General features: G+C 56.7%; 1 protein-coding gene across 2 annotated transcripts in view; it reads right to left on the reverse strand.

Moving 5' to 3' along the window:
• Positions 1-259: 259 nt before the first annotated feature.
• PPP1R16B (protein phosphatase 1 regulatory subunit 16B) overlaps positions 260-15481 on the reverse strand; it is a 65416-nt gene continuing 50194 nt past the window's right edge. The window contains exons 2-10 of one of the 2 annotated variants that reach the window (XM_075527770.1): positions 12720-12790; positions 7368-7513; positions 6489-6592; positions 5313-5437; positions 4240-4365; positions 3603-3678; positions 2513-2642; positions 2252-2420; positions 260-769 (exon numbers count right to left, since the gene is read on the reverse strand). In XM_075527770.1, coding sequence (XP_075383885.1) covers positions 260-769; positions 2252-2420; positions 2513-2642; positions 3603-3678; positions 4240-4365; positions 5313-5437; positions 6489-6592; positions 7368-7513; positions 12720-12790 — 1457 coding nt within the window. The remainder of the gene's footprint in view (positions 770-2251; positions 2421-2512; positions 2643-3602; positions 3679-4239; positions 4366-5312; positions 5438-6488; positions 6593-7367; positions 7514-12719; positions 12791-15481) is intronic. The other variant, XM_075527771.1, reaches the window with a different exon arrangement.

The following is a 15481-nucleotide window of genomic DNA, read 5'->3' on the forward strand; positions in this document are numbered from 1 at the left end:
CCCAAGTGCAGAACTGTCATCGCAAGCCCGCCCTCCCCAAATCTGACAGCAGGGGGAGTCAGGAGGCCAGGCGGACAATGCAACAGGAAGCGGGGTGGGGTGAGGGGTGGGGTGGGCAGGGCAGCTGGGTTAGAGGTGAGGACAGCACTCCTCTGGACGGCAAAGCCCACCTCCCTGCAGCTGCCCTTGGAGCCATCTGCCCCCAGGGGGGTCCTGCTGGCCAGCCATCTCTCCCCACCCACCCTCAGGCCTTCAGGGACTAGGAGATGCGGCAGCAGCCGTGGACCTTCTCCTCCATCTCCTCCATGGGCGCCTTGAACTTCAAGAGTGGGGGGTCCCCACTGGTGACCGTGTAGTACACCGAGGTCCCGTTGCTGCTGTACGGGGAAGTTCTGCCCCCAATCAAGGGAGCCTTGCCTTCGCTGCTGCCCTCGCCCGTCCTGGCCATGCTGCCGCCCAGGTGGCTGCTCAGGAAGGGGTGGTTGAGCAGCTTGGCTGCAGCCCGCTGCCGCTTCAGCTCCAGCAGCGTCTGGGGGCTCTGCTCCTTGTAGCCGCTCCACGCTGGGGCAGCGTCGGCCAGGCCAGGGTTGCCATAGGCCGAGCTATAGTCGGGCACCTCATGTACCTTCCAGACGTCGCCATTGGACAGTGCATACTGGTAGGCACTGACTGGAGCCCGGAGGCCATTCTCCATGGGCATGTCCAGTTCCCCCCGGGGGATCTTGGTGGAGAACTGGGAGAGCAGCACCGGCTTCTCCAGCCTGGGGTTCTGGGAGGGAGAAGGACAGCATCACCATTACTAGCTGGCTGAAGGGTGGGAGCCCGCCACCCACCTGGCACCTGTGCTGAAGTCAGCGCTCTTCTGACCTGGCTCCCTCCCAACTTCCCCTCCTGGGAAGTACACACAGGAAAAGCCCAAACTACTTCCCTCGATGGTGACCATGGGGGTCAGAGAAAAACTGAGTCCCACATGCTTTTCAATGGTGGAGTTTCCAGAAGCAGATGGCAGCCAAACATGTTGACCATTTACATGCACAAATTATACATGTGTGTGTGCACACATGCATGTACTACTGTGAGTTATATATTAGTACATATTAGCCGTTGTTTCTATTCCAAAGATTTACATGCACATACATGTACAGACACATGTAGACATATCGATAAATACGACTCAACCTAACAACACCAAACAAACAAACTCACTACCATCAACTTAATGCTGATTCAGTGACCCCACAGGACAGGACAGTACTGCCCCCTGTGGTTTTCCGACAATAACTCTTTATGGGAGTCGCAAGCCCCTACTTTCTCAGGGAGCGGCTGGTGGTGTCAAACTGCTGACCTTGTGGTTAGCAGCCCAATACATCACCACTACACCACCAGAGCTCCTTTTAACCTAATAACCAGTAACATAAAAAATTAAAACAACCAAGCATCATTTGTACCTATCACACTGGAAAATGTTTTGAGGTATAAGAGCCCAATCCTGTCCCCTCCCAACAACTGAAAAATTCTGCGAGAGCCGTAAGCATATTTTTAGGAACAAATGAAATGGCCATGATCTGGATGCTACCCTTGAAAGATGTGCCGTCTGACTTCAGAGCCATATGCCTGTACTGAAAGAGCCGCACATGGCTCTCGAGCCGAGGTTTGTTTGCTGACCCGGGGGCTGGACAGACCAAGGGTTAGCAAGAAACTCGGACGCCCTGCCAACGATGGGAGGACAGGTGGGTGCAGCCCCTTCAGAAGGCGGCTTGGTCACATCTACGAATGCTAAACATTTGCCCACCCCATGGCCTAGACTGTGCTTCTGAACCGCCAGGAAGCACAGGTGAGTTCCCAGAGGCTGTGTTCCTGGTCGCCCCCGACTGGGAACAATGGAAATGCCCGTGGTTGGAGAACTGGACAGCAAAGCTGCAGTACATTCAAGCCTCGGAATTCTACACAGCCGTGAAGCAGAATGCATGGCAGGCAGTCCCCAGGTTACGACCCTCCCACTTGCAGACAGCTCCCACCAGGTGTCCGCTCTGGCTCTACACCCCAAGGCAGGGGGAGATGCCTCAGACGGCCTCAGAACCACAGTCATTTCTGCCCTTCAGCTGCCTCCTGGTGGACTAGGGGCGCCGCCCAGCCAAGTCCACTCTGTAGGCTCTGAGATGGGGAGCCACGACCAGGCTGGGAGGCTGACTTCCTGCCAAGGCAGCGGCTGCCATTGGGGGGGTTGGGGGTTGGGGGCAGGGCCACCTACAGGGTCCTTGTTCTCCTGGTCCGTCCTGGTCTCCCTGATATCCCCGTTGTAGGCCGAGGCCCGCTGATCCTCAGCCACACTGCGCTGCTGCCAGAGAATGGCCTCGCCCTCGTACTCCTTCCGGTACAGGTTGGTCCTGTCCGACAGGCTGGCTCGACGCACCACCTTCCTGAGGGGACACAGGGGAGGCTGGGTGGCTGCACCAGGATGCCAGAGGCAGAGCGAGCATGGGCAGGTCTGGCTGCCCGGCCCCCAACTCACCCGCGGCTGCCGGCGCTGGACGTCCTCCGGCTCAGGGAGGACTTGTGCCTCAGTTGGGACTTCATGATCACGTCATGCTTGTGCTTCAGCTCCAGGAGCAGCACCTTGACCTCCTCGTCCTCGCACAGGTCTGTGGGGGACAGGGAGCCCGTGTGAGCGGGGCGCCAGATGGGGAGCTCGGGCCCACAAGCGCATTCTACCTAAAGGGACCGGCCACCAGTCCCCTGAAAGTCCTCCCCTTGGCACTTCCCCGCAGGGAGGGGACGACACAATATCAGCCCGACTCAGGGGTGACAGCCCAATCCCGAGAGAAGCCTAAGGCTGGGAAGCCAGGTGCCATGAGTTGTCATCGTTCCTAGGTTCCCGAATGCTCCCACTTCTGACTATTTCCAAGAGAAGCCTTCATTCTCCAAGAATGAGTATCAAGACAACAGGTCCCCCCAGTCGTACCAGGAGCAAAGTCATGTGAAGACGCCCAGACATCCGTGAGCCCACCCACTCAACCCACCCAAGGCCTTCTTGCTCACCCATCTACCTACTTACCAACCCAGTCTTCTTTCAACCGATTCCTGCTCTATCCATCCATCTATCCATCCATCATCTATCCTTCCATCCATCCATCTATCCATCCATCCATCCATCATCACATCTACCTATCAGTCCACCCAGTCATCCACTTATCTATCCAGTTGCATCTTCAAGTCTTCATTCTCTATATGTTTATCTATCCAACCATCAGACAGTTTACTGTTCTACCTTCCAGTAAGTTATTCATTCATTCATTCATTCATTCATCTGCCAATTCACACACCAACCCATCACATATTCATCCATCAGTCATTCATCCCTTCACCAGTCAAGAGACTGATAAACAAATAAGACAAGGGGAAGGCCTGCAGCCTTAAAAAAACAAAACAAAAAACCTCTAGATTCCTTACCGCTTGGGTCTAAAGATTGGTCTGAGCGGCTACAGCAAAAGAAGGGAGAGTAAACTGAAAGTAGACTTGGAGTCTTTTGTGACATGCGAGTTCATTTCCAAGACACAGGAAGTGGACATTTGACGATGTGCCGGGTCTTATGTTGGCCTTACCTATGGGCATCTCATCCATGGACGTCCGAGCACTGAGACTGGCCCCATGGGACACCAAGAGCTCGGCCATTTGCATCTGAAACACAAAAAGCAGACCGTGTCCCACCCTGTCCAGGGTCCAGAAAGTCTAGAAGGTGGAGAAAGTGGCCAAGGCCTCTTGTGATATAACCCAAAGAATGATGGGACAGAGTTGATTCCCAGGGAAGGTCCGACAGCCTGGAGCCCAGGGGGGCAACTCTGGCAGCTGGAACGGCCTTCATAAGGCGTGGCAACTCCTTCTGGAATGCTGAAGCCAAGTCAAGTGGCTGGGAAAGGAGTCAGCCATGAGTCTACAGCTGCCAGAGGACTCGGGGAGACTACAATCAAGGGTGTTCTCTCCAGGGAAGAAAGGGGGCTTAATGCAGAATCATTGGTGGTTTCCAGTTTTTGCAGCTGGACTATCATCCCATCAGGATGTAACCTATCAAGTTTATTTGCAAGTTCTCTGGGCCTTTTCAAATCCCACATACTAAACACACTCGGCACCTTAAGTGGATCCTGTGATTCTCTCGAACCCACTGGCAGCCCCAGAGACTTGGGGACAGCAAGCTGACCCTGTCCTGGCCGGCCCTACAGCACTGTGTGTGGGGGGAACTACCTGTCCCCAGAAGGCAGCTGCGTGCAGGGGCTCCCAGCCGTCCCAGTCCTTCACATCCACCCGCACACCATGGTCCAGCAAGAGCTCCGCTGCCCGCAGGTATCCGTTCGCCCCAGCTATGTGCAGCTGGAGGAGAAGAAAGAGGTGAGCATTCCCTGCGGGGCTGACTCCACACTTGGAGGCTGGGTATCCCTCTCCCCCCTCCAAATCCTAGAGCACTCATGGAGCCAGGAGAGAATGAGGTGGCGATTCCAGCCACACTCCAGGGAATGGCTGTATCTGAAGTATGGGCCTACGAGGGGAAAGAGAGGCATGAGTTCTTCTCTCCTGCGGCTGGTCGTAGGGCTCATGCGGTTAAGGCAATGGGATTTGGGAAAGGAGGAAGACAGAAAGAAAGACAGGGAGGGAAGAAGGAAGAAAGGGGCTACCAATGAATGCCAGATGGATGATGGATGGATGGATGGATGGATGGATGGATGGATGGATGGATGGATGATGGATGCATGGACGGATAGATGGATAGACTGGTGGGTGGAGGAACAGACAAGCGGGCAGACTGATGGACAGATCAACGGATGAACCGGTAGATGGATGGGTGACAGGGGTGTCTGGCCTCTGAAGTCAGGTCATCCAGAGGAGAGACTAGGGAAGCAAAGTCAACAGGAGCTGATGAGGCAGTTAGAGCTGTGGGAGGAGGCAGTGAGGCAGGGAGCAGACAGTGCAAAGCAAGGTGGCATGGCGGGTGTTTGACTGGTGTGCTGGGCTGGAGGAGGGAGAGATGATGGACTTAGAGGGGAGCCCTGGAGCCTACAGGAGGAGAAACCCGGAGAAGGAACAGGTAGATGGGAGGGCCACACCTCCTCTTGCCCAGCCTTCCAGACCCCAGCCCTAGCTATGAGTGGCCAGCTGCTCAGAAACAGGTCCCTGTTCTGCCCCATTTCTGGGATCACCCTAGCACCCAAGGGGTCCTAGACCACAGACAGGTCCTAGCTGTCTGTGCAGGTTGGGTTGCCTGGAGCACTGGCCTCCGTACTGGTGCCCCCAGCCCACACCCGCCTGGCCCGCCTCCTCACCAGTGTGGCACCCTGGCCATCTATCCAGTCAAGGTCCTGGCCAGCCGCGATCATGCAATGGATGTCCCCGATCATCTGCTGCTCGGGGGCTGATCGCATCTCGTTGATTTTCTCTTGGGTGATGCCTGTGACAGAGAAAGAGGGGCTTATTCACCCTCCTCGAGGCAGCCCCAAGGGAGTGGGGCGAAAAGAGTGGGAGGGGCCGTAGTTATAACCTCCTGTCTCCTGGGGTCTGCCAATCAAAGGCCCAGAAAGACCAGCCCACCGGTCACCGTGCCCTCAGTCTGATGAACACAAATGCTACACACTGGCACACGGGACGAGGGCCCTTCTGCCGGGCACCTAATGGCCCTGCGCTCATGTCAGTCACTCCAGGGCATGCCGTTCCTCTATCCCTGCCACTTGCTTGTCCAATGGACTCACGTTCTTGTCCCCAGGCAGAATCACCCCACCCAGGGCACCTTCCGAGCACCCTCTCTCCCCAAGTTCTCACTCCCACTTGGCAAATGTTGGCGTGTCCCAGTGTCGAATCCTTTGCCCGGCTCCTCACCAGACTGCGCATGCTCCGGGAGGCTGGCATGTGAATTTGCTTTGGCTTGGTTCCCCATCCTGCAACTCTGGAGACCCGCAGTAGCGGAAGCTGTGCCCATGGTTCGGGCGCCGACAAGAGACCATGGCTATGTCCCCCGCGAACAGCCTGATTGTGTCGAGCGTGGGTGCAGTTCCACAGCACCCATTCGGAAGCCATGCTGGGTCTTGGGGCGGGCCTCCGGCAGGGAGGCCGCTCTCACTGGGGAACTGCAAACGGCTCAACAGCTCTGGGCTTGTTGATCTGAGCCCTGGCAGCCAGCATGGCGGCTGGCACAGAGCGGACGTACCAAATGTTCTCGGTTTTATATCAGTTTCCCAAATGAGGCGCTATCTTTATTGTGTGTGTTTACCGAGTCAGCTTGTGACAGCTGATGAGGAGGTGCGCAGGCCAGCTGAGGCTGCCTGTGGTGCCAGGGACACAAAGGACACCTCCCTTTGCGGGGTGCTGTACCACTGGGTTATCCTCCTCTGGATGGTCAGTCAGTCTGGCCGCTAACACCGTTTGTGTAGCAAGCAGCTAGCTACTCTGTAAGTGACGCCCATCGCAGGCCAGGTGGTGTCCCCTCGGCCCTTGGCCACCCTTACCCTGGTAAGCCATGCAAGTCTCGATGACATCCAGGGTGGGCTCATCCTCAGAGAGGTCGTATGGCATGTTTCCGTCCGAGTTGACTGCAAGCAGGTCGGCCCCGCTGCCGAGAAAGGGATAGGGTAAGGAGCCAAGAGGACTCTGGCCTCTGACCACCGTCCCAAACCCTCAAGGGGCACCTGAGCACCCAGAACCCCGTGTGGTGCCTGGCTCTGCCCACCACTCAGCAGCAGCTGCACACCCAGGGGCTCTTGCTGATAGGGCCCAAGCGATCCCTGCAGAGCCCCCCACACACACACACACCTGTGCCCTGTTGCTGAACCAGCAACTAGGCCCTTGAGGACAGAGGTCAGCATCCTCCCTGGTGATAGGGAGTATGCTGGGTTAAGGGGCCATGCTGCCTACTTCTGCTTTTCTGTTTGTGGTGGTTTTTATGATGGTGAAAGAAATAAAACTGACAACACCCAGTGGAGCTCAGGAAGACAAATTCCGGAGAAGGAGCGGAAGAGGCAATAGCGGAGAGAAGAGCAGGAGGAGGGGGCTGAACGGGCTGAGACAGAGGAGGCAGGATCAAGGAGAGCCAGAGACCAGGGGAACGATACACTCAGGAGAGAGGAGGAAAAGGAGGAGGGGAGGGGGAAGAAAAAGGGAGGGGGAGAAAGAGGACGAGAGAGGAGGAGGAGGAAGAGGAAGAGGAGGAGGGAGGAAAGGGGTCCAGCAGAGAATGAGACAGAGAGGGAGAAAGGGTTTGGGGAAAACAAGTCACCCTGAGAGACCAAGCCTGTGACGGGGCCCAGCGGGACCCAGCTGGTGGCAGGCTGGCTGGCAGGGGCGGGTGCAGGGAGAGGAGAGGGCCAGTGGGACAGGGGCGCACGTACTACTGGACGAGGATCTTCACCAGGTTGATATGGCCGCAGGTGGCCGCGGCATGCAGGGGCGTCCACAGTTCATTGTCCTTGGCATTCACATTGGCACCGTGGGACAGGAGCAGCTTCACAATTTCCTCGAAGTTGTCAATGCAGCACTGTGAGAGGCACAAAGCAGGGCTCCTCAGGCCAGGTCCCCCCGCCCAGGAAGCAGCCACAAGCACAGAGGTTGTGTGTGTGTGGGGGGGGAAGGGGGTGTCCCTTGGTGTGACCAGGGGCAAGTCACTTAATCTTGGGAGTAAGAGGGAGGTAAACAGCCCACAAGATGAAAACTGAAAGGTGCTCAACACTGCTGAGTATAAAGCAATCGCTAGTCAGACAGGACATTTTGAATGAGACTTTAAACCATTTTTTGTTTGTTTGTTTAAAACTCCAGAAGCTTTTCTTCAAATAAACTTATAGAAAGAACTAACACACAAAACACAACCCAAACCCTCTGCCATGAAATCCAGGACTCTTCATGGGAGCTGGTGGCCTCATCTTTCTCCTACAGAGCAGCTGGGGGGTTTGAACTGCTGACCTTGTGGTTGGCAGCCCAATGCCTATCCCTAGAACCACCTAGGCTCTTTGAACTAGGCAGGACAGCTTGGGTTGAAGTAGAAGTGTGTGTGTGTGTGTGTGTGTGTGTATGTGTGTGTGTGTGTGTGTGTCTCTTTGGGGGTAGGGGAATTCCCCTTTCCAGAATCAGCCTCCAAGGCATGACCCCAGGTCAGTTTAACATTTTGGATTTAGGAATGCCTGATTTTGGGAAGTCTGTCTCTCTCTCTAGTACGTGTACACACACACACACACACACACACACACACACACACACACACACCACACCCCCAGATGCCCATGGGAGCTCCAGAGGATCTGATACTTCCCAGGTGAAGAGATGAGCTTGTTTGGGCCCTTGCCCTCAGGGCACTGACCACAAGTTTGTCATCTCAGGGTCAAGAGCATGTAGCCTACTCTCCCCCAATTCCTGTCAGAGAGAGCACAGGGCTCTGACAGCCAATGGAGCCTCCTCAAGTCCAGGGACAGGAAATGACAGCCCCCAGGACACAGAGAGGCCCAAGTATGGGAGGGAGAGAGAAGGACTGAATGAGAAGCAGAAAAGGATGCCTGGCCCCCAGCCCTCCCCAGACAGCAGGAGGGCCTTTCTCTAGAGCACCCAGAGGCCTGGGGCATGGCGGGGTCGGGGTTCGAGGGCCCATCCAGGTAAGGACTGGCGCAATCACACTTGCTTCTTAAAATCCCCTCCCCAGGCAGTGTGTGGAGAACAGGTTGCCTGTGCCTTTTCTCAGGGTCAAGGAACCAGTGAAGGGATGATGGTGGCCGGGCCTGCTGCGCTGAAGGCAGCGGCAGGAGAAGTGACTGGGTGCAGCGGAAGCAGCCAGGGCACCTGTGTGACTCCAGGTCCAAGGTGGATGTGGGCTCAGGCGGGCGGCACTCCGTCGCGCCCCCCCCCCGCCGCGCCCCCAGCGCAGGCAGGGCTGGGCGCCAGGGGACATGTGGGACTGTAGGAGGGGAAATCATTTGCACAGATGGTGCCAGGGACCCAGATTCTCTTTCTGTGCCAGCCAGTCTGGGGCTGGCCAGGTCTGAAGCCGAGCGCGGCTGCCGCAGGTGGTCTGGACACCTTGCAGTGGCATGGCGCCGCCAGCAGAGAGCCCCAACGTGCCAGAGTGAAGCGGCACCCAAAGACCAAAGTCCTCGGCCGGCAGATGGGTCTGGGGGAGTCCCCGGTCGCAGGAGGAGGAGGAGCGCAACCGGGGAGTCGCCAGAGGGTCACCCCCCCCACCCCACCCCCGTAGGAGCTGCCGAGAACACGGGTGAGGGGGAGGTGCATGTTGAGCAAGGGCTTGGGTAGGGGTTGAGTGTGGGGGTGAGAACGCTCCGAGGGAAGGGGTGGGGCGGTGGGTGGGGGGAGAGAACACCTCCCGGCTGGCCGTCTCCAAGGTGGGAAATGGCACCTGGCAGTTGGGATGACTCGTCCTGCCTGCCTCCTCACTTCCCACCTCCCTTGCTCACCCAGGGGAACGTCCCGCACACCCCGCCCCCACTGCCCTGGTGTTGACACCACCCCCACCCCCCTCCCAGTCACTGAGCACCCAGCATCTCCAACTGGGAGGGGCTGTCCCCTCTCTCCGGAAGGCTCCCTGCTGACAAGCAGTAAATCCACCCGCCTGGCCTCTCTGGCTCCATGGCACCCAAACTGAAGAGAGGGCGCATGCACAGCGCAGATAAAACAAGAGCCGCGTGATCACAATCACGCACGCCTTCCTGCTAGCGTTTTACGGACAGGAAACTGGCTCTCGGAGGCCTGGATGCACACGTCTCTGGGTAAGCTCTGGGAATGGAGTCAACACGAGCCAGTCTCCAATCCTCCGAAGGCTCTTCTGTTTTCCTTTACCCGGTCTCCCATCAATCCCATGGAGATGAGACCCCTGGACGCTAAACGCTCCAGAGGGCGCTTTCGGGGCCCTGTCGGGTCAGCATGGGGCTGCTCACCATCTGGTCCACAGTTCAAACCTACCAGCAACTTCTTGGGAGAAAGCCGAGGCTGTCTCCTCCAGGAGAGATTTACAGCCTCGGAAACCCGAGGGAGCAGCTCTACTCTGTCCCATACGGTCAACTTGAAAGGCCTTTTCTCACGCTGCTCTCTCTGTCAGGAATCTCTCTTCCTCACCCTTTTCTAGCGGCAAACGCCTACTCGCCCCTCAAGACCCAGTTCTAGTGCCCCTTCCTCTTGGAAGCCTTTCTTAGTTCCCCTTTGAGTCAGGGTATTTCTGCTCCGTGCTTTGAACTCCCACAAAGCCCTCTGCTTACCTCCATCCCAGGGCAGAGCACATTGCCTCACCTCTGTTCTGAGGTGTCTGAACTCACAGCTAGGACCCTGCCTGGCTCCCTCCCAGGGCCTGTCCCCAGCAGAGGACCGGGATGCAGCAAGGGGGCGCATGCTGCAGCTCACAGGCCACAGGGGCAAAGTGAGGAGCACAGAAAACTGAGAGTTCCCTGAATGGGGCCAAGGTGAATGGGGGGGGGAGGGGGGACGCAAACCGGGGCTTCGCTCAGCAGCCTGAGTTTCCACTTCCCTGACTGATCAGAAGCCCCACCCCTGCACCAGGAGTCCAGGAACCCACAGGAGAGATTGGTTCCGGGAACCCAGCTGACCATCAGGAGAGAGGTGGGATGTGGGTTGGAGCTGGCCAGAGGGGCCACCACTGCAGGGCCAGGAACTCGAGGAAGACCTGGGCTCAGAGTAGGGGGAGCCACCATGACCACCGGGCTTGTGGTTCCAAGCTCACACTCCGCCATCAGACTGTCTCCTATCGAATCCCAGATCCTTCTGACCTTGAGCACAGAAAGATCAGCTCCCCATACCGTGCCGTGTTGTCTGGGGGTGAGCATTTATTGCAATTCATTAAGAACAAATGAAAATGTCACTTCCTCGGTCATACGAGCCACATTTCAAGTGATCAATTTCAAGTGGCTCGTGTCTCCTGTGTGGCCACAGCGCCCTCCCATGATGGCAGCAGGCTCTGGGGCCAGTACTGCCCCTGGGCCTCTGTATCCTCATCTGTCAAATGGGGATAACAGCGCCCCTGGAGGTTGTTCTGAGGAGCTAGTGAAAGGAAATACCAAAGGGAAGAACTTTGCAGGGAGCAGACACCACTGGATTTCACACGGCAGCAACAGTAGTTACTGCTGCCAAGGGATGTCGGAAGGGTTCCGTCCACCCACGTTCACTTGAACCCTTACAGCACTTCCGTGAGACAGGTGCTTGTTATCCTCGTTTACAACTGAGATAACAGATCCCGAGAGGTTAAGCGACATGCTCAGGGTCACACAGCTGATGAGTGTCCTACCCCAAATGCCTCCCTAGGAAGCGGGTCACACGCTCATAGCCACCGGTCACTGCCTGTGGCTGGTAGTTGCCAGTGGGGAGTTGGGGAGCATTCCCATGGCAGAGTCCAGGGTATACTGAGGCAATGCCCTGGCACAGGTGCCCAAAGCCTCGGGGACAGAAGCCAAGAGAAGATATAGGGAACCAACAGGATACACACACACACACACACACACACACACACGCACACGAGGGTGGGTGCAGCCCAGTGTGACCCCCTGCTGAGAAGCTGTGTCAACATAAGGATCACCAAGGATCTTGTTACAATGGAGATTCTCGTTCTCCTCCAAGTCTCAGTGTTGGAATAAACTGGTTCCACATCCACTTGAGGACATGCCCCACCCCCAGGGGGGTTAATGAGTTAACCCAGCAATAGGCCTCCCCTGCCCTGTGTGGGCCTGGTTGCCCTCTAACCAGGCTGCCCGAATGTTCATGTGCACAGGGAGCTTCAGTGAGCCCAGTCCCTGATTTAGCATGTCCTGAGGAGCACCTGATGTATGCTCCCAGCAAGGAGGAGGAAGAGGAACAGGGGCTCTCAGTTTGGCTGCAGGGAGACCCACATCAAACCATCACACGATGGGGTAAAGTGACAAGCTCTGGCTAGGAGGCTGCTTAGAAGGGTGCACCCAGTGCCCAGCTCTCACTTTACCAAGGATGGACAGGAACATCCAGTCTGCATGACACGTTGTCAGGAGGAGCAGTGGGTGTGAGGATTGAGAAGCTGGAGACCCGGGTGCATGGAGCCGGGCAGCAGGCCATAGCATGAGGCTGGTGGGCTCAGCCTCAGCCCAGAAGTCACTGGAGAGCTCTGAGTGACATGAGCCTGTTCTTGGTTTGGGCATTCCTGTGGCCACCAAGTGGAGGAAGAACAGTGCCTGGGCTGGGTAGGAGGCTGGGCACCAGGGTAGGGGCTGCCTCAAGGTCCAGGGAGTGGTGGAAACCCCTTCCCCCGCAGGCAGGCTGGCTCTATGATGCTGCCCGGAGAAGGATGTGGCTATGAGAACACAGTTCACAGCAACATGACCTTGGACAGTGCCCATAAGCCCGAGGCCAATCAGCATTGGTTGTGGGGGCGGCCAGGCCGCCTTCGGTGTGAATGTGCTGTGTGGCCGGTTCTGATCCACACAAACTGACTTTATGGTCCAGCCCTTTGCTGGGCAGGGAACAAAGGCTCCCTGTCCTGGGGCGCGCGCGTGTGTGTGTGTGTGTGTGTGTGTGTGTGTGTGTGTGTGTGTCCCGAGAACTATGGGAATGTGTGTAAGATACACCCATCTCAGTGGTACAGTGGTACACAAGAGCCTTTCAGATGGGCAGCTGTAGTGGCTGGCTGTCTCTTCCTCCTCCCTGGAGCACCTGGGCAGGGCAGGGCAGGGAGACGCATGCACACAGCTGGGGAGCCTAGCCGGCCTTACCTGGTGCAGGGCTGTGAGTCCATCCTCGTTGCACAAATCGGGACTGACCTTATTCTTCAGGAAGTAGCGTACTGTAACAGGAGGGGACAGGAGTGAGTTTCTACCATACACTGGCCGGCAAGGGTGAGGCCCCCAAGGAATAGTCCCCCCTCCCCAGTTCTTGACATGAACGGCCTGACCCACTTCTCACAGGGGCCCGCACAGTAAGCATGAACAGCTTCCCCATTTCACAGATCAGGAGACTAAGTTGCAGGAGATAGGGCTGTGGTCCAAGGCTTCCAAGAGGCCAGTGGCATGACCCGTCTTGTTGTGGAATAATAACAGATACCAACAACTGATGATGCTACTGAGGACATCGGTGTGCCGGGCACTGAGCTAAGGGGGTTTTCTTAACTGTCAGGGGAGGAGGGTCTATTCTGGATGTCAAAAGCAGACACCGGTGTCAGGTGGCCTGGGTTCAAACATGAGTGTCATTCTCCTCCCCCCCCCCTTTAAATAGTTTTATTGGCATTACTTCACATGTCATACAAAGTAACCGTTGAATCCTATTTAAGAAGAGTTGTGCCAACATCACTACAATCAGCTTCAGAACATTGTTTTCTCATTCTCCTTGTTATTAGCTCCCCAGTCCCCCTCTCGACCCTCCCTGGCCATGCCCTTGGGTCAGTGATTATCAACCTGTGGGTCGTGACCCCTTTGAGTGTCAAATGACCCTTTCATAGGAGTCGCCCGATTCATAACAGTAGCAAAATGACAGTGATGAAGTAGCAATGAAAATGTTACGGTTGGGGGGTCACCACTGTATGAAAGGGTCACGGCATTAGCAAGTTGCCTTAGGTAACTATTAATCCAGTTACTGTCTCTATAGCTTTCCCCATCTTGGATTTTATATGCAGAAACTCGGACAACACACAAGCAGGAAGCAAACAAATAACAGAAGTCAACAACATGATCAGACCCCACACAGGGAAGCCTCAATGGACAGAAAGCAGAAAAGAGTAACCGTGGAAACCACTTACAGTGGGGCCAAAGGGAGATCACATGACTAAGGCCATGTATTCCATTTGGACCTAAATACATCTGCCCTCGCGGGCTTCACAGTACTCCCTGGCTGACCGCAGGCTATCTGCACCCCTGGACTGTGCTCAGAGGGAATTTACCGGATGCTTCACCCATGTGTGGGCCCTGCAACCAGATTCTGGGCCTCCACTGTCACCTATGACCTTCTGTAAACAGGGTGCTCGTGGGCACCATTCTTCTGTAAACAGGGTGCTCATGGGCACCATTGGCTTGGTGACCTCAGTCAAGACACTACCCCTCAGTGCCCTTGTTTTCTCACTGGCCAAAAGGGGACAGTGCTCATCTGACCTGGGGGCAAAGTGGAGAAATTGGGGTGGCTCAGTGTCTTGCCCCTGGTTTGACTGTGAGCCCCCTCCATGGGGCAGCTCTTCCTATTTACTAACACTGCAGGCCCCCACACCAGGGGGTGACCCCAGGGCGCACCAAATGCTCCTTCTCAGGCGAGTCCAAGCCTCAGGTGGAGAGGGAGCAAGGGGTGAAGGAAGCCCACCTGAGCACCAGCCTCGGCCTCCAGTCCCTCCTGCTTTGATGATGCCCCTCACCTCTCCCCCACCCTCCCACTCAGGCCCACATTCCACCCTGAACCCAAGAGCAGAGGGGGAAGGAAGGAGGGGCGAGCCCCTTGAAGACTGCTTTGTTAGCCAGACCCCTGCCCCGACCCCTTCCCACATAGGTACTCCTCCTTCATAGCCTCACTGCAGTTCTCATTGCGTAACTATGGAGACGATGAAGAGCTCTGGGTGTGTCTGCCCCTGGCTACCAGGCCCCAAAGAAGACAGGACAGGAGCCTGGTACTGACTGGTCTACACTCGAGGCCTGGCTCACAGCGGGGCCTCGCCATCTTCAACAGGAAGGTTCCAACCCGAGGACCATCAATCAAAGCACTAAGACTCTGTCCATGAGCAGAGCAGACCACCCAGGATTCTGCTGACCCCTGAATGGCTCCAGTCTGCAGCGTGCAGCGCTGTCCACAGGGTCATGTGAAGCGGCGCCAGCGAGGCCACTGGTCACCGAGACCCACTCTTTCAGTGTGGATGCCCCAGGCCGGGCAAGGGGCCTTCGGGACTGTAGAAGCAGCTACTGTGTCCTTCTCTGGGATGTGTTCCTGGGAGGTTCTGCCCCTGTGAGGCAAGGGTTCAAATCCCATGGGGACAAGGGGTCAGTCAGGCCTACTGGCTGAGAGACCCCACTGGAGGGTCAGGCTAAGCAGTGACTTCTGGGTGCTCCCTGTGCTGTGTGGGGCACCAAGATGCAATGACCCCACTGGTCGACATCTGTCTCAGCCCAAGACGTGGCACGAGTAGCCCCATCTCTTGAAAGCCCTAAATAAGCATCAGCCATAGCCCATTCAAAATCTCTATCTCCCAAGAAAAGATCTGCCAATCCCTGGCTTTCAAGGCCCTGCATGATGTGAGCTCCACCTGTAGCATTGCCCACTTCCGCAGCCCAGGGACACTGTGCCCACTGTTGGTATGAGTGGCCTCATGGCACCCCCTGGAGTTATGCAGTGCACAGCCTGCCCCGCCGGACCCAGTGGGCCTGGTGCCTACTTTCCCAGGTGCTCTGCTTCCTCTCTGAGCATCTTCCACAGTGAAGGGGACTGACTTGGGCCCTTCTGGGATCACCGGGACTCAGGGAGCACATAGCCAGGAGGGACAGCTTTCCCCTTCAGCCAGGTGCAG

The sequence above is a fragment of the Tenrec ecaudatus genome, chromosome 12 (genome assembly GCF_050624435.1).
Source record: "Tenrec ecaudatus isolate mTenEca1 chromosome 12, mTenEca1.hap1, whole genome shotgun sequence".
Lineage (NCBI taxonomy): Eukaryota > Metazoa > Chordata > Mammalia > Afrosoricida > Tenrecidae > Tenrec > Tenrec ecaudatus.